Here is a 12,839-nt window from a genome sequence, read left to right on the forward strand (position 1 = left end):
GTTGCCAATAAAATAGACCTCCAAGTTATTTTAATGCTCTTCTGTCCCCAGTAAGAACGGGCAGGGCATTCAGGTTGCCCCGTCTCTCCAGGTCCTACAAGGGTTTCTGCTCGGCTAGAGCAGTCTCCCTAAGGGGACTCTGCACGGGCCCCAGGTGCCTTTGCTTTCACAGAACAGGGCCAAGGGGGCTGTGCAGAAAGCACGGATGCACAAGGCTCAAGGTTGCCGTGTCCCAGCTGCAGCACGCCAAGAGTCCACACCCCCGTCCGAGCCAGAAAGTTCCCTGGTCTCCTCTCTGCTTAGTCAACACAGGAAGTCACCACTGCTCAGTAGGAAATGGGCCCGGAACTGAACTGTAACTGTAGATCTAGTTTCTTAAAGCCTGTAGAGTAAAGGGGCATTTTTTTTTTTTTTTCTATTTTGGGTTGTCCCTGTTCTGAGACCTGACTGGTGCTTGCTTTGTAAGTGACCAGCAGTGTGACCGCAGCATGCCCACCGCCCTTAGGACACAGTAGAAACCAGAGTGGTGGCCAAACAGGACTGGCACTCAGAGGTGATCCTTTGCCTTTTGGCTTAAAGCCACAGATACCTTTTTCATGGTTAAGTGTGTAATTAAAACGTAATTAGAAGTTGTCAAATCCCATTAGGGTTCCCTCACTCTACTTGCATGTCCAGTGGGAAGCAACCATCCAGATCCAAGCCCCTAGCTCTTCTGGCTGCCTGGGTGGGGCTGTCTCCCTTCCCTTCATCAGGTCACAGGCACCCTTGTGCCTGGAGTAACCCAGCAAGAACTGCACCAGCAGGAGGAAAGGCCCAGGGCCGCGCCCGCTGCCTGGGCTCCTGGTCACGGGACCCCACCCACTCCCTGCTGCATTGTCTATTTTTACATGATGAAAATTCTCAAAGCCTGTTGTTCCCATCGTATCCACCACTGTACCTGGGATTCTCGGGACTACTGTGTGAGCAGTCAGATGTCTCTAATGCTGCTTTAAAAAAAAAAAAAAAAAACATGCTCAGAGGCAACCTTTGTTCTGGGGTCTGTAAGCAGATGCATTTCCAGGCATTGAGTGAATAAAGGTAACTGTCACCAACGCTCAGGTCCGTGGGTCTGTCTGGGAACCCGATCGCATGCAGTCAGCACCTCCGAGAAGCATGGGAGTGCTGATGGAGGGACGCCTCCTGCGGCTTCTGTGTCTCTGGTCAGGGCCTGTCGCTGGAGAACCTTGGGTGGGCCTGCATCAAGAGGAGGCGGCGGGGGGGGGGGGGGGGGGGGTGTCTGCGGGAACAAACACCAGGCAGCATAGACTGGCCCAGCACTGTGGGCAGCTGCTGGCCCCTAGGCAGCTCTCCTCTCAAACAGTGGCCACCATTCTTAAGAACTCTGCCCCAGGTCAAGGTCCGTGCAGGGAGAGTACCTTGGTCTGCTCTGGCCGCTGCCATGGCCAGAGGGGCCTCCCAGGTGCTCTTTCCATAGACAGCCAGTGGGCGCCAGGCAGCCCCTCCAGCAGGACTTCAACCAGGGGCAGCGCTTGAATATGGGTGGACATGAATGAGACCCAGTGTCCACGTTGTCACTCTGGGAAAAAGATGGAGAGCCCTGGGGTGGACTGAGCTGTCTGAAAGGATGTGTGTGCTGTGTGCTAGGATAAGAGACCCGATACAACTGCTGAGACTTTTTTAAAATTTTTATTTTCAGTACATTAAATTTACTCATAAAAACATTCTAAAAATGTACAATTTTTCCTTTTTAACAAAGTATAATAAAACATAAAAACCCCAAAAACAGAATACTTGACATTTACAATTCAAAATCAAATTAGCGGAATATTAAATATTTACAAAACTATATCTTTTAAAAATATTTATAAAGTTACATGCAATTTTGTAGAATTGACAAAAGAATGGCTCAAAAATGGGAGATATTCCTTCATTCCTAAAAAGAAAGCATGTCCAATAGAAGCTGCGGAGGTTTCAGTCTCGGCACCAACGCCTCATCTCTGCGCACAGGAGGAATGACCCGTGTGGCCACCGTTCCCTCCCCGTGTGAGCAGGGTGGTGGCCGGCCTTGTGGCCTTCACCAGCACAGTAGGTGGTTTTCTGGAGTATTGCAAGAGCGGACCAGAGACCTCGCTCAGCCTGGGACTGTCCAGCATCAGCCTCCTCAGACCCATGGCTTTCAGTGTCACCTGACATGTTCCTTGGAAGTCACCTGCATTTCGGGAAGCACAGCCAGCTGCTCAGGTTCCACAGGAGCATCCTTAGGGACGAGGCTGAGCAGGGAGACGGTTCCCTCATGGCCGGCATTTACCTGGAGGTGGACTAGATCAGACAACACCGGGAAGTGGCGAAGGACGGGAGGGGTGCGGAGAGGGCCCGGCGGCCTGTGCCCACAAGGAGCACCACCAGGGCCCGATGGCCCTGAATGAAGACAGGCCCCAGCTGCGGTGTGGACATGCTGGCCTGTTAACACCCAGTCACTTGTGCGCTCAAGAGAATGCTCTGTCTTAATTGTCATTTTAAGTGCTAGCTCCCATTTCCTCAGTGCTCTTCAGCAATTAGGAGTTTAACGTTAAACACTTTCCAATTTTCCATATTACTGTGAAATAAAAATTAGAAAACAAGGTAGAAAATCGAGTATTTTGCTTAAAAAAAAGAAAGGTTAAACAGTTCTATCCTGGCACTGTTCTACTTGGATCTGGACATTCCACTGTCTCCATTCCTGGAGCTAAAACGCAGGGATAGAAGCTTGAACACGTGGCAGGCTCCGAAGAGCACAGCGCCACGCTCGCCCACCCGGTTGGGGCACCGGTTTCGGCAGGGTGGCTCCAGAGGGCCAGGATGTTGTGGTTTCGACCGATGGTGGAGTACTCCGGTGAAGTGCAAGGTGCTCTTCGGGCTTACTGACTTTGGTTGCTTTGGAGAAAGATTCATCAGCCAGCGGTAACTGCTAGCCAAGGTCCTCGTGTCCAAGCACGGCTGCACCTGGCACGGGCCTGTGGGTGGGCGGGATTCCCTCTGCACGCTGCTCTCACGCTGGGTCTCCTGGTTCCTGACTGCGCAGCCTCCTGACGACCTCACACCACACACTCACCTTCAAAGACAACCGGGGTGCTCCGAGGCGGGGACCCAGCCATGGCAAGGTCAGGACTGACGCACCGCACACTGAGTGTCACACTTCAGACGGAAGCTTCTATTCTAAGTTTTTGTTACATTGGGGTTAACCTGTAATATTTATCAAAACAGTCCTAAGGGTAACAATGACACTTTCATTCCACTATACTGACACTAAAACAAAAACTTAAATAAGGTTTTCTTCTGCTATGAGACAGTTTTCAACAATTTCACTATGTTGAAATAGGATTTATTTAAAATATTTCTTTGTTTAAAAAACCAAAAAATTTAAAAGTTTGGCTTTCAGCACATATCCAGGCCGCTGTGACGGCCTTCAGAAGTATTAAAATCGTAAACATCGATGAACACTCTAGTCTTCTTGAACACAACAGGACCAACTCCAGTCTGGTGCTCTTTAAGGCAAAGTTGTGTCAGCTCTTGATATTTGATGTTTGTAGTGTTGGGCTAAGAGATCTGTGAAGCCTTCCCTAACAGCTGTCATAAGAGGCATCACCGTTACTTCCAGAACTGTATGTAATACTGTGTACCATGAATAGAGAAGAATACAGAGGTCTGTCAATTCTGCATTGCATAGAAATAAAACTCTACTAAAATAATACTACAAAACTACTAAAAGCCTTTCATAAAAAATGTAACAACTTTCTGCTTTAGTTTCCACAAAGCCAGGAAACTGATCTAAAATTTGAAGCCTCATACTCAAATGCCTTACATTCTAGGGCATTCTTTTGATTTACACTAATTTTGTATGAAGCTGATTGTCCCATTTCAATACAGAATGGTCTGAATATTGTGATTTTTCTTCTCAATATTCAACTGGAAAATCCCTGGAAAGACTCTGCCGACCAACGTTACTATTGAAGGTTAAATAATGTCACATGAGCAGAAGATTCCCTTTATCCTCGAGGGCTAAGTCCCCAGATGCTTCCATTCCAAAGGGCTGAGATGTGGACATCTATAGCAAGGGGCGCTATTTCCTACTTAAAACAGGACTTCTCCCAGTCCCAGGCTGCGTCTGGTCTGTGCTCTCTCTGTCTCTCTGCCTTATACTGAAGTTTTCCAGGCAATTTTTAACGGAATTAGCTATCAATACACAGCCTTAAAAAACAAAAAAGTGACAGGAGAGGTCAGATCTTCTGCTCATGAGCCCTAGGACTGGACTGCTGTTGCAAGGTCCCACTGAGTGTGCACACATCAGCAGGAAGCCCTGGGGCCGGGTCCTTGGAGCCCATGTGAGATGGTGACGATGAGCAAGTGGAGTTGGGAACGCGACCCACAGAGCCGAGCTGCTCTGCTGCTGTCTCTGTGGAGAGCAGTTCGGAGCCGCCTGCGGTGCGGTGGAGAGGGCCAGTCTCAAGCCTCAGCAGCGACTCCTGGGACTTGGACCCTTAGAAATGAACAGTTTCCACTCACTAGCATCGTTTACATCTGTCTGCAGGAGGAAGGACGTACTAAGACCTGGCTGCATGCTGGGCACGTACCCACTGTGCCAACTCCACCCGCAGCCAGGTCTGCCCTGACGGGACTCAGGAGTCTGCAGAGGGCTACGTCAGGTACATTCTTCTGTAGTGCAATCCTTAGAAATCCCAGAGATTAGTGCCTATCACTTTAGGAAAAAAGTAAAGCAAAACAAAGTTGACATTTTCCCTAACCCAGGGGTATCGAGTCCATCTGGGGGACCCACTGGAGGACCTGGACCTGCAGTCTGATCAGGTCGCGCGTAGCTGCCCTGGAACTGTGTGAGCCTAGAAGGACCAGCGATGCGATGTTCTTTGGGAGACAGGAGGTCTCTGCACTGTAGCCAGGGTGGAGGTGGACAAGTCACCGACACGGGCACGGAGGTGCCCCGAGGCAAGTCCTGACATCAAGCTCCAATCTAGGGTTTTGGCAATAAAATTGGGTTTGATGCACTTCTACACTAGATTTTCTATCCAGTCTAGTAAAGTAAAGCACCTTTGGATTAAAAATATTAAGCTCAACAGCAACTAGACGTCTCAGTTTTGTATTTAACTTTTCTTATGTCTCCATGGCTTAATAATGTTCTGTTGCCAGAGAAAAATATCAGTCTGTGGAGTCCAGACTTTCTGCTGGAGGGGCATATTTCAACCTAAAAGTACCTGGAGAGAAAGAAAAAAGAGGCAAATTTGAATCACTGCAAAATCACAAGACCACCGACCTGTGCCGTGGCCTCCGGAGTCTCCAGGCAGGACTCTGGGGCTGGAGATGTGGACAGCCTGACCAGCCTCTCCCACCCCCCCCGCCACACACAATGAAGTCGTTTCACAAGTCTTCAGACCCACCCAGGGACAGAGGGGCTAGAGAAAACGGGGAGGCCCGGCCAGCTGGGCATGCCTTAGGAGATCCCTGAGGTGGGGGTGGTGCACAGGATGCAGGTGCAGAGCCCACGGCCACCGCCCAGCCTGTGACTGGACCTCCCAGGTTACAGGTGCTGGTTTCTGAAAGCTCTCTGGGTGGTGAGGACAAACAGGCAGGTCTGTGCAACCTCAAAAGAAGGTGCTGGAAATCTAGAGAGATGGTGACTTCTCAAGGTCGCACCTCATGGTCAGAGCTGGGACCAGCTTTCCCAGTCCCCAGGTCAACCCTTCCAAAACACATAGCAAGAATAAACCTGGTGTAAAGAGTACGTCAGACCCACGTGAAATCAAGGACTAGAGGAAATTAGGAACACAAAAGCAAGGCAGGCAAGAGGGACAGCCTGGCGAGACACCACCCGCCACCAGCACACAGCCACACCCCAGGCGCAGACAGCAGGGCGGCAGGGCCCCTGGGTCTAGACTGCCACGTCCTAACCACTCCCACGGCAAGACCCAGAGCCCACAGGGCCCCAGATATGAGGAAACACTCAGAGCCAGGATACCCCTCTGGGGCACTTACGGCATCATTTACATCTTCATGCTGTTTCAAAAAGGTTTTAAAAATTACTTTCAGCTCTAAGACAAAGAAGTTTAATCCAGGGGCAGTGGCAAATGCCTGTGATCCCAGCAACTGGGAAGCCTGAGGGAGGCGGATCACAAGTGCCAGGCCAGCCTGGGCGACTTAACAAGACTGTTTCGAAATAAAAAGAATAAAATGAACAGGGCTGAGGACGTGGCTCAGTGACACAGCGCTTAGGTTCCCTCTCTAGTACCACACACAGAGACACAAATAAATAAAACTAAAAAGAAGAGAGGTGACTATTATTTTCATAAAGCCGAGCACGTGCGTCTCTCCAGTGGTCTGCAGCACCTGCTGGCCGCGGGCAGTGGCTTGCCCTGGGATGCCCAGCTGGGTGCAGTGCCCAGGGGGCACGTGTGTTTACCTTGCCGGTTGAAGTCCATGGACGGCTGCTTGCAGTCCTGGGCGCGGTGCCCTGTGGCCCCGCAGTTGTAACAGGACAGATTCCCACTCTTTTTGTGATTGGAGCCGTTGCTGCTTCCCACCAGTCCCTGGGTCTGGTAGACCCCTGCTGTCCCGGCCATGAAGTTCTGCATTGGTGGCACAGCAAATGTGGACTGCCCGCCCAGGACAGGGTCGGGAGTCACGCTGCCGCTGTAGGGGGCGTGCACAACAGGGAAGGTGGAGCCGCCCCCGTACTGCTGGGGGCTGACGTAGCCATTGCTGCACACGGGGCTGAAGGGCAGGAACGGGAAGGTGAACATGGAGGGCCCGGAGAAGGGATGCTGGAAGTAGCTGGCGTAGCTCACGGTGAGGCCGCTGGAGCCGCAGCTGCCGCTACACCCGCAGGAAGTGCACACCATGCAGCCGGGTGGGGGCGGCGCGGGGGCCGGGGGGGCCGGGGGCTGCTGATGGTGGTGGTGGTGGTGGTGACTCTGACTTGAGGAAGGAATGTTTCCTGCAGAGCCACCACCACTGTAGAAGCTGCTCTCAGGGGCGGAGGAGAGCGCGGGGCTGGAGCTGGGGGCGGGACAGCTGGGCAGCGTGGCCGCGCTGGCGAAGGAGGTGGAGGGGTGGCTGCTGGAGGAGGCAGTGTTGCTGTTGGCACAGAAGCCGCCCTGCAGAGGGCCCACGGGCACACTGCTCACTGCGGAGAAGGCAACTTTGGTGTTGGCTGTGTACAGAGCGGTCCGGGGGTTGATTATTGCAGGCGGCACGCTGATCTGCACGTTGTTGGGGCAGGACGTCTGCCCGGAGACAGCAGCGTCGGCAGGGACGGAGGATGACAGCAGCAGCTTGATGGGCGGCCGGGCCACGTGCAGGACAGTGCTGGGCGTCCCTGTGGCAGCTGTGCTGGTCTCCACTGCCAGTGCTGGCTGCTGCGCCGTCTTCAGCACCCTGTCCAGAGTGGCTGCGTGCACAACTTTGGCCCGGGGCCCAAAGGAGACAGTGGGTGACACGGAGCTGCCCTCTGAGAGTCCAGAGAGGACCTGCACGGGGGGATGGGGCGTGGACGAGGGCAGGGTGTCGAGCACAGCACTGCCGAAGCTCTTGTCCACTTTAATGCCACTCCTCGGGCCAGGCCCTTTGCCCCTCTCTTCCAAAGACAAGAGCGAGTGCACGGAGGACGAGAGGAGCTTCCCGTCAGCGCCCCCTCTGTCCGATTTGTGCACTGCACTCAGCATTCTGATGGGTGCCAGGTGTGAGGCTGTGGGTAACAGCTGTGGGGGCAGAGGGTGGTGGCCTGCCGGGCCGCAGCCAGCCTCGTTTTGCACAGGCAAGACCTGGGCCGTGGGTCGGGCAGAGCTCGAGGGGAAGTGACTCAGCAGCATCACGGGCTTCTCCTTATCAGAACCCTCTAAGTGCACGTCCACACCTGGGGATAGAAAAGAGCAGTCAGCACCATGCGAGCCAGGACAGGGCGGGCAGCACAGCTGGTCAAGCGGGTGCCTTACGTCTGTCGGTCTCCTCCGCGCTGTCTGAGCTCTCTTCCCGCGCCTGCACACCCATGGGGCTGGAGGAGGAGCTGGAGTACTCCGAGGAGCTGCCCTCCCGGGGCATCTGGTGGGTGGGCGGCTCCACCTCCACCCGCAGCTCTGCGGAGAAGGCACAGGTCACCTTCAGGGTGGCATCCATGTCCAGCACAGGGGGCTGCCAGGGTGCCAGCCAGCACCAGCCCACTCTCAGCCACCACCCGGAGGTGAGCCCTTTGGGCACACCCAAGAAGGCAGGGACAACTGCCACCACAGTGGGAGCCTCCCCCTCCCAACTGCCCACGGCCTTGTGGGGAGGTGGGCAGCACTTACGGCGGTGCCCTGCTCCCCACAGACCACGGAAACATGTCTGCAGGGCTGGGTGCTGCTGGCCTCCACAGAAGACCAGGCTGAGCAGCTGGGAACAGACCTGGCACCTGCCCTTCCCTCAGGCTACTCTTGCTACTTGTACTGGGTGAAGGAGAATCTACTCCACCCTGTGACAAAGAGCCACCGCACAGGTGTCCCAGCCTTTCCCAAAGAGGGAGGGAAAGGAGCACGGCTGGGGGGCTGGCTCCTGTGGTCACGTGAAGACGGCCCCGGGCAGGTTCATCCTGGCCACCTCCCGAGCTCCTGTCAGCTTGGCAGCTGCACGTCTAATCCTTCTACCCACATGGTTTCAGGGAAGTCCCCATGAGCCTCCCTCCTGTCGTTCCTGGTCCCCATGGAAGTCAAACAGAGAAAGGCTGGCCTGTCTTCAGTGGTGGGCAAGCATGGCGTGAGGCACCTCGCCACCTGCACATCAAGGACGGCCCAGTTGTGAGCCCTCCGCACCTGCAGCATGGCCACCTCGCCCGGCCTGCACGGGCCCCACGTGGCTGGTGGGGGGCACTCGGGCCACTCCGCTGCTGGTGACCAAGGTCGGGGCCGAAGAGTTCAGGCACCGCCGCTCCGACTTCTCCCTGCAGAACAAGGTACAGGAATAGTGAGTGTCCATTTGGGTTCCTGGTTCCCACACTACCCTCAGACCTCTGCTCCATGAGACCCACGCCGAAGGCTAAAAGGGATTCTGATTTTCCTGCCATGCCAAGGCCACACCTTGGCATGTGGTCACGTGAAGACGGCCCCGGGCAGGTTCATCAATTTTATTTTTTTTTTAATGAATTCATTACCATTATCATCACATTATTAAAATATATACTATTATCATTATTGTGCTTTCTTTTGTTTTTGCAGGACTGGGGATTGAACCTAAGTGCTATATCCCAATCCTTTTTATTTTTTATTCTGAGACAGGGCCTTGCTAAGTTGCCCAGGCTGGCCTTGAACTTGCAGGCCTCCTGCCTCAGCCTCCCGAGTCACTGAAGACATGTTTAGAAAACCACCTCACGCTTACTTTTCGAGCTCCAGCTGAGTCTTGAGCTTCTTCTTGGCGCCCATGGTCAGGGACTCAAACTTGTTGAGGTCTTCCTCAGTAAGGCTCAAAAACTTGCATGGGAGAAACCAATTACAGAGTTACCGAGACTCGGAACCGGAAACCAAGGACTCGGGGCTGAAAGTGACATGGCCTATTGACACATCAAGCCTATGCCATTAACAGAGGACTTGGGGACAGGACATCGTCCCCTCACTAAGTGACCTGGTGTGAACCATCCACTATTCCACGCACCTTTTCAGCAGAGACCTGGGCTTCTGCTTACCTCCCGCACAGATGCCGCGTGAGGGGCACCTCTGCTCAGCACAGGCCAGTCACCAGCATGGGTGAGCTACGTGGACAAATGACTGGAGAAGTCACAGTTCCACCTGCTACAGAGCTGCCCCTGGCAGCAGCACCCCACCCCCCGGGACAGCCCTAGGGAGACACGGTCCCCTGGGCACATGCCAGCCTCTGTGGCAGGGGCACCAGCATAAGCAGATGGTCCTCCCTCAAGGGCACCTTCCCCTCTGCAGGGTCGCAGGGGCCGTCCACGGGGCAGCAGGTACTCTAGCTCTCACCTCGCACCACAACCTGCTCTGCAATCTAGCCATTTCAACCCACAGGCTCAATTAGAAAAACTTAAAACTGATCAGTCATCTCTCTTTTGGGCGGGGACTGAATCAGGGTGCGGTACTACTGAGTTACATCCTCAGTCCTTTTTCTGTTTTTTTGAGACAGGGCCTTGATAAGTTGTCCAGCCTGGCCTTGAATTTGTGATCCTCCTACCTCAGCCTCCCAACTGGCTCAAATTACAGGGCTGTACCACCACCCCCAGGTCATAGGACCTCATTTTTAAGACATTTATAAATCCAAAACAGAGTATTACAAATATACTTAAAACTTGATTTTGCTTTGTAGTAAAAACTTGATTTCTAGGTTCAATAGCTGGGTTTTGGACACATGAAACTTGCAGCTACCAACCTGTCCTGTCCAGCGGGGGGAGTTCAGAGTCCAGATACCTTGTATGGGTTAATTTAATCAGTGGCATGCAGACTAGAAACACTTCAGAATCTTTAACAAGGGAACAATGCTCCTGATCCACTGCTCTATTATAAAAACCAATCCAGTGAATATGCCTCAAAGAAGCTGCATCCACTGCTCGAGGCCTGCCGCATTTCAGTGGCTGGGCTGAGGGCATGGGCTACACAGGATGTGGACAGATGAGGGTGGTGCATACGGTCCACAGCGGGGCTCTGCATGGGGCCACGCTGGTCTCAGGTGCGGTGGGTGGATCCCTGGAACTACATATGCAGCGACCTGCCTGTTCACAACAGATCCGGGCCACGTGATCTCTACCTTAGTCCTTCCTCTCCACATGACCTCCAGGGGCAAGGTCAGGATACAGGCAGCTAAAGGAGCACTGACCACACGGGCACAGCCCACACGGGAGCCTGCGTACCTTCTCCATGGTGAGCTGCTTAAAGACAGGGTAATACTTGTGTAAGCGCAGCTTCCTAAGCCAGTCTAAAATTCCATTTTGCTCCTGGGGCTGAGGGGCCTGCAGACTGGAGGGCATCAGGATGGCAGGCGGGGCGTCCACCTGGGCCCGGTAGGCGAGTGCCGAGCCCGCGCCCCCGGCGTGGGAGCAGTGAGGCAAGGCAGCAGCTGCGCTGGCCGAGTGCTGCAGATGGTGCTGGGCGCCGCTCTGGGAGGACGGGATTCCGGCCACTCCACACACAGGCCTGCAGGACAGGGGACAGGCAGGGGCACAGAAACACTGTTTTCCAAGACTTCAGCGGCACCGGGCACTCTCCTGATGGCCCCCACTCCTGCCCGGCACACGCTGTCCGCCTACCATAAACTCTGGAAATACCAGCGCCCTCTCTAGCCCCCATCTCAACCACCTGCTTATGGTGAGACTGCTACAGGGTGCCCTGTGTGCAACAGAGACACGTGCACCCACATACCTGTGTGCACCCACATACCTATGTGCATGCACATTGTGTACATGTCCATCACCAACGACCTCTGGTTGGGATGCCTAGTTTGTTAGTCAAAAATAACAAGAAGGTACTGATAGACCTAAACCCACACTGACTACTCAGCACTTTGAGGACATCATGAATCACACCATCTCTACCCTAGTCCTCGCGATGTCGTTCAAGACTCAGACTGAGAAGGACCTCACTCTGAAACTGCTGGCACAGTTAGAGCCAGAGCAGGTGTGAGGTGGGGTGGCTGTCCCCGCTCACCTGCCAGACACTCCCATCACAGCACCCACTTTCGGAAGGGAGGGGTTGCCAGGACCTGCAAGTTAGAAAAAGACGTGTCGGAGAAATTCAGACAATGGGAATGTTTATGTTTTTCTGAATCATTTTACAAACTCACTTGGACTTTGAAGCTGTTGGGTGGGAGATGAAGTGCTGAAGAACTTCTTAACGTGGTCATTTTTCAATACATGAGAAGGCAATGAAGCCAAATACCTACAAGTTAAGCAAAGGGGCTTTATCATCAAAAAGGCACTAACGGTCACTACTGGGGGACGGTCTTAACTTTCAATCAAGAAAAATAGATATTTGAGAAAAAATAAGCAGCAGGTCATAACCCACATCCAGCCTGCTGTCGGGAGTCTTCCTCGCTAGGCCTGCGACGTGAGCAATGAAAGCAAGCCTCCACCCGCTGCCCCCTGTGTGCGGCCAGGTCACAGGACATGAGGATGGCGGCCCGGGAAGCAGGACAGCAGCTCCTTGCACAGCACAGAACCCACGTGACGGGCGGCGTGCACTGAGTGGCCGCACACGCACGACATTCAGAGGCTCTCAAAGGCATAGTAAGGGGTGGTGCAGGCTTCAAAATCCCTTCACTCATCCACTCAAAGTCTCCCAGAGGCTGTTCAGAGCCTTCAAAGACTGAGGAGAATCCTGCAGGCAGCGGAGACCCACCTGGGGGCAGCCGTGTGGCCAACGGCTTGCCCAGGCCCCGGAAAGACCTAGCCAGGAGCCTCACCCACCTCAGGCCCGCTTCCAGATCCACGTGGTTCCTCTCCACATAGAAGGGGTCTGATCCAGCCAGGCAGGGAATGAGTTTCTCCAAGTTCTCTTCAGGGCAGAGCTGAGACAACTGAAACAGAGGACAGGCCAGGAGGGACATCAGAACCAGCCACACACGCAGAGCTCCACCCAACAAGCGCTCGGGCAGGGGCCAGTGGTCCTCTGCTGGCAAGACAGGACTGACACCAGTCAAGCCATTTTGGCATCCTCCATGCACTTACGGAGCAGAAAGACACTGCAGGACATCCCGAGCCCGCAGAGCCTGACAGTCCCCTGGCCCTTCCTTTCCAGGAGCCCTGCAGAGGCTGGGAAGCAGGATCACCTGCTGGATCCAGGGTCACACAGGGACCACCCCTCAGGAAAAACAGGACCCTC

At 54.1% G+C, this 12,839-nt stretch overlaps 1 protein-coding gene across 3 annotated transcripts in view; it reads right to left on the reverse strand.

The window, feature by feature from the left end:
• Positions 1-1,667: 1,667 nt before the first annotated feature.
• The window catches only part of Zcchc14 (zinc finger CCHC-type containing 14), a 60,104-nt gene continuing 48,932 nt past the window's right edge, over positions 1,668-12,839 (reverse strand). For all 3 annotated transcript variants that reach the window (XM_058575934.1, XM_046434602.2, XM_046434603.2), the window contains 9 exons: positions 12,425-12,534; positions 11,803-11,897; positions 11,667-11,721; positions 10,874-11,156; positions 9,394-9,485; positions 8,832-8,959; positions 7,980-8,120; positions 6,449-7,900; positions 1,668-5,246 (listed from right to left, as the gene is read on the reverse strand). In XM_058575934.1, the coding sequence (XP_058431917.1) occupies positions 5,191-5,246; positions 6,449-7,900; positions 7,980-8,120; positions 8,832-8,959; positions 9,394-9,485; positions 10,874-11,156; positions 11,667-11,721; positions 11,803-11,897; positions 12,425-12,534 (2,412 nt within the window). In that variant the 3' untranslated portion in view covers positions 1,668-5,190. The remainder of the gene's footprint in view (positions 5,247-6,448; positions 7,901-7,979; positions 8,121-8,831; positions 8,960-9,393; positions 9,486-10,873; positions 11,157-11,666; positions 11,722-11,802; positions 11,898-12,424; positions 12,535-12,839) is intronic.

The sequence above is a fragment of the Marmota monax genome, unplaced genomic scaffold (assembly GCF_021218885.2).
Source record: "Marmota monax isolate L192 unplaced genomic scaffold, Marmota_monax_Labrador192_F-V1.1 WCK01_AAM20220418_F8-fsc00024, whole genome shotgun sequence".
Lineage (NCBI taxonomy): Eukaryota > Metazoa > Chordata > Mammalia > Rodentia > Sciuridae > Marmota > Marmota monax.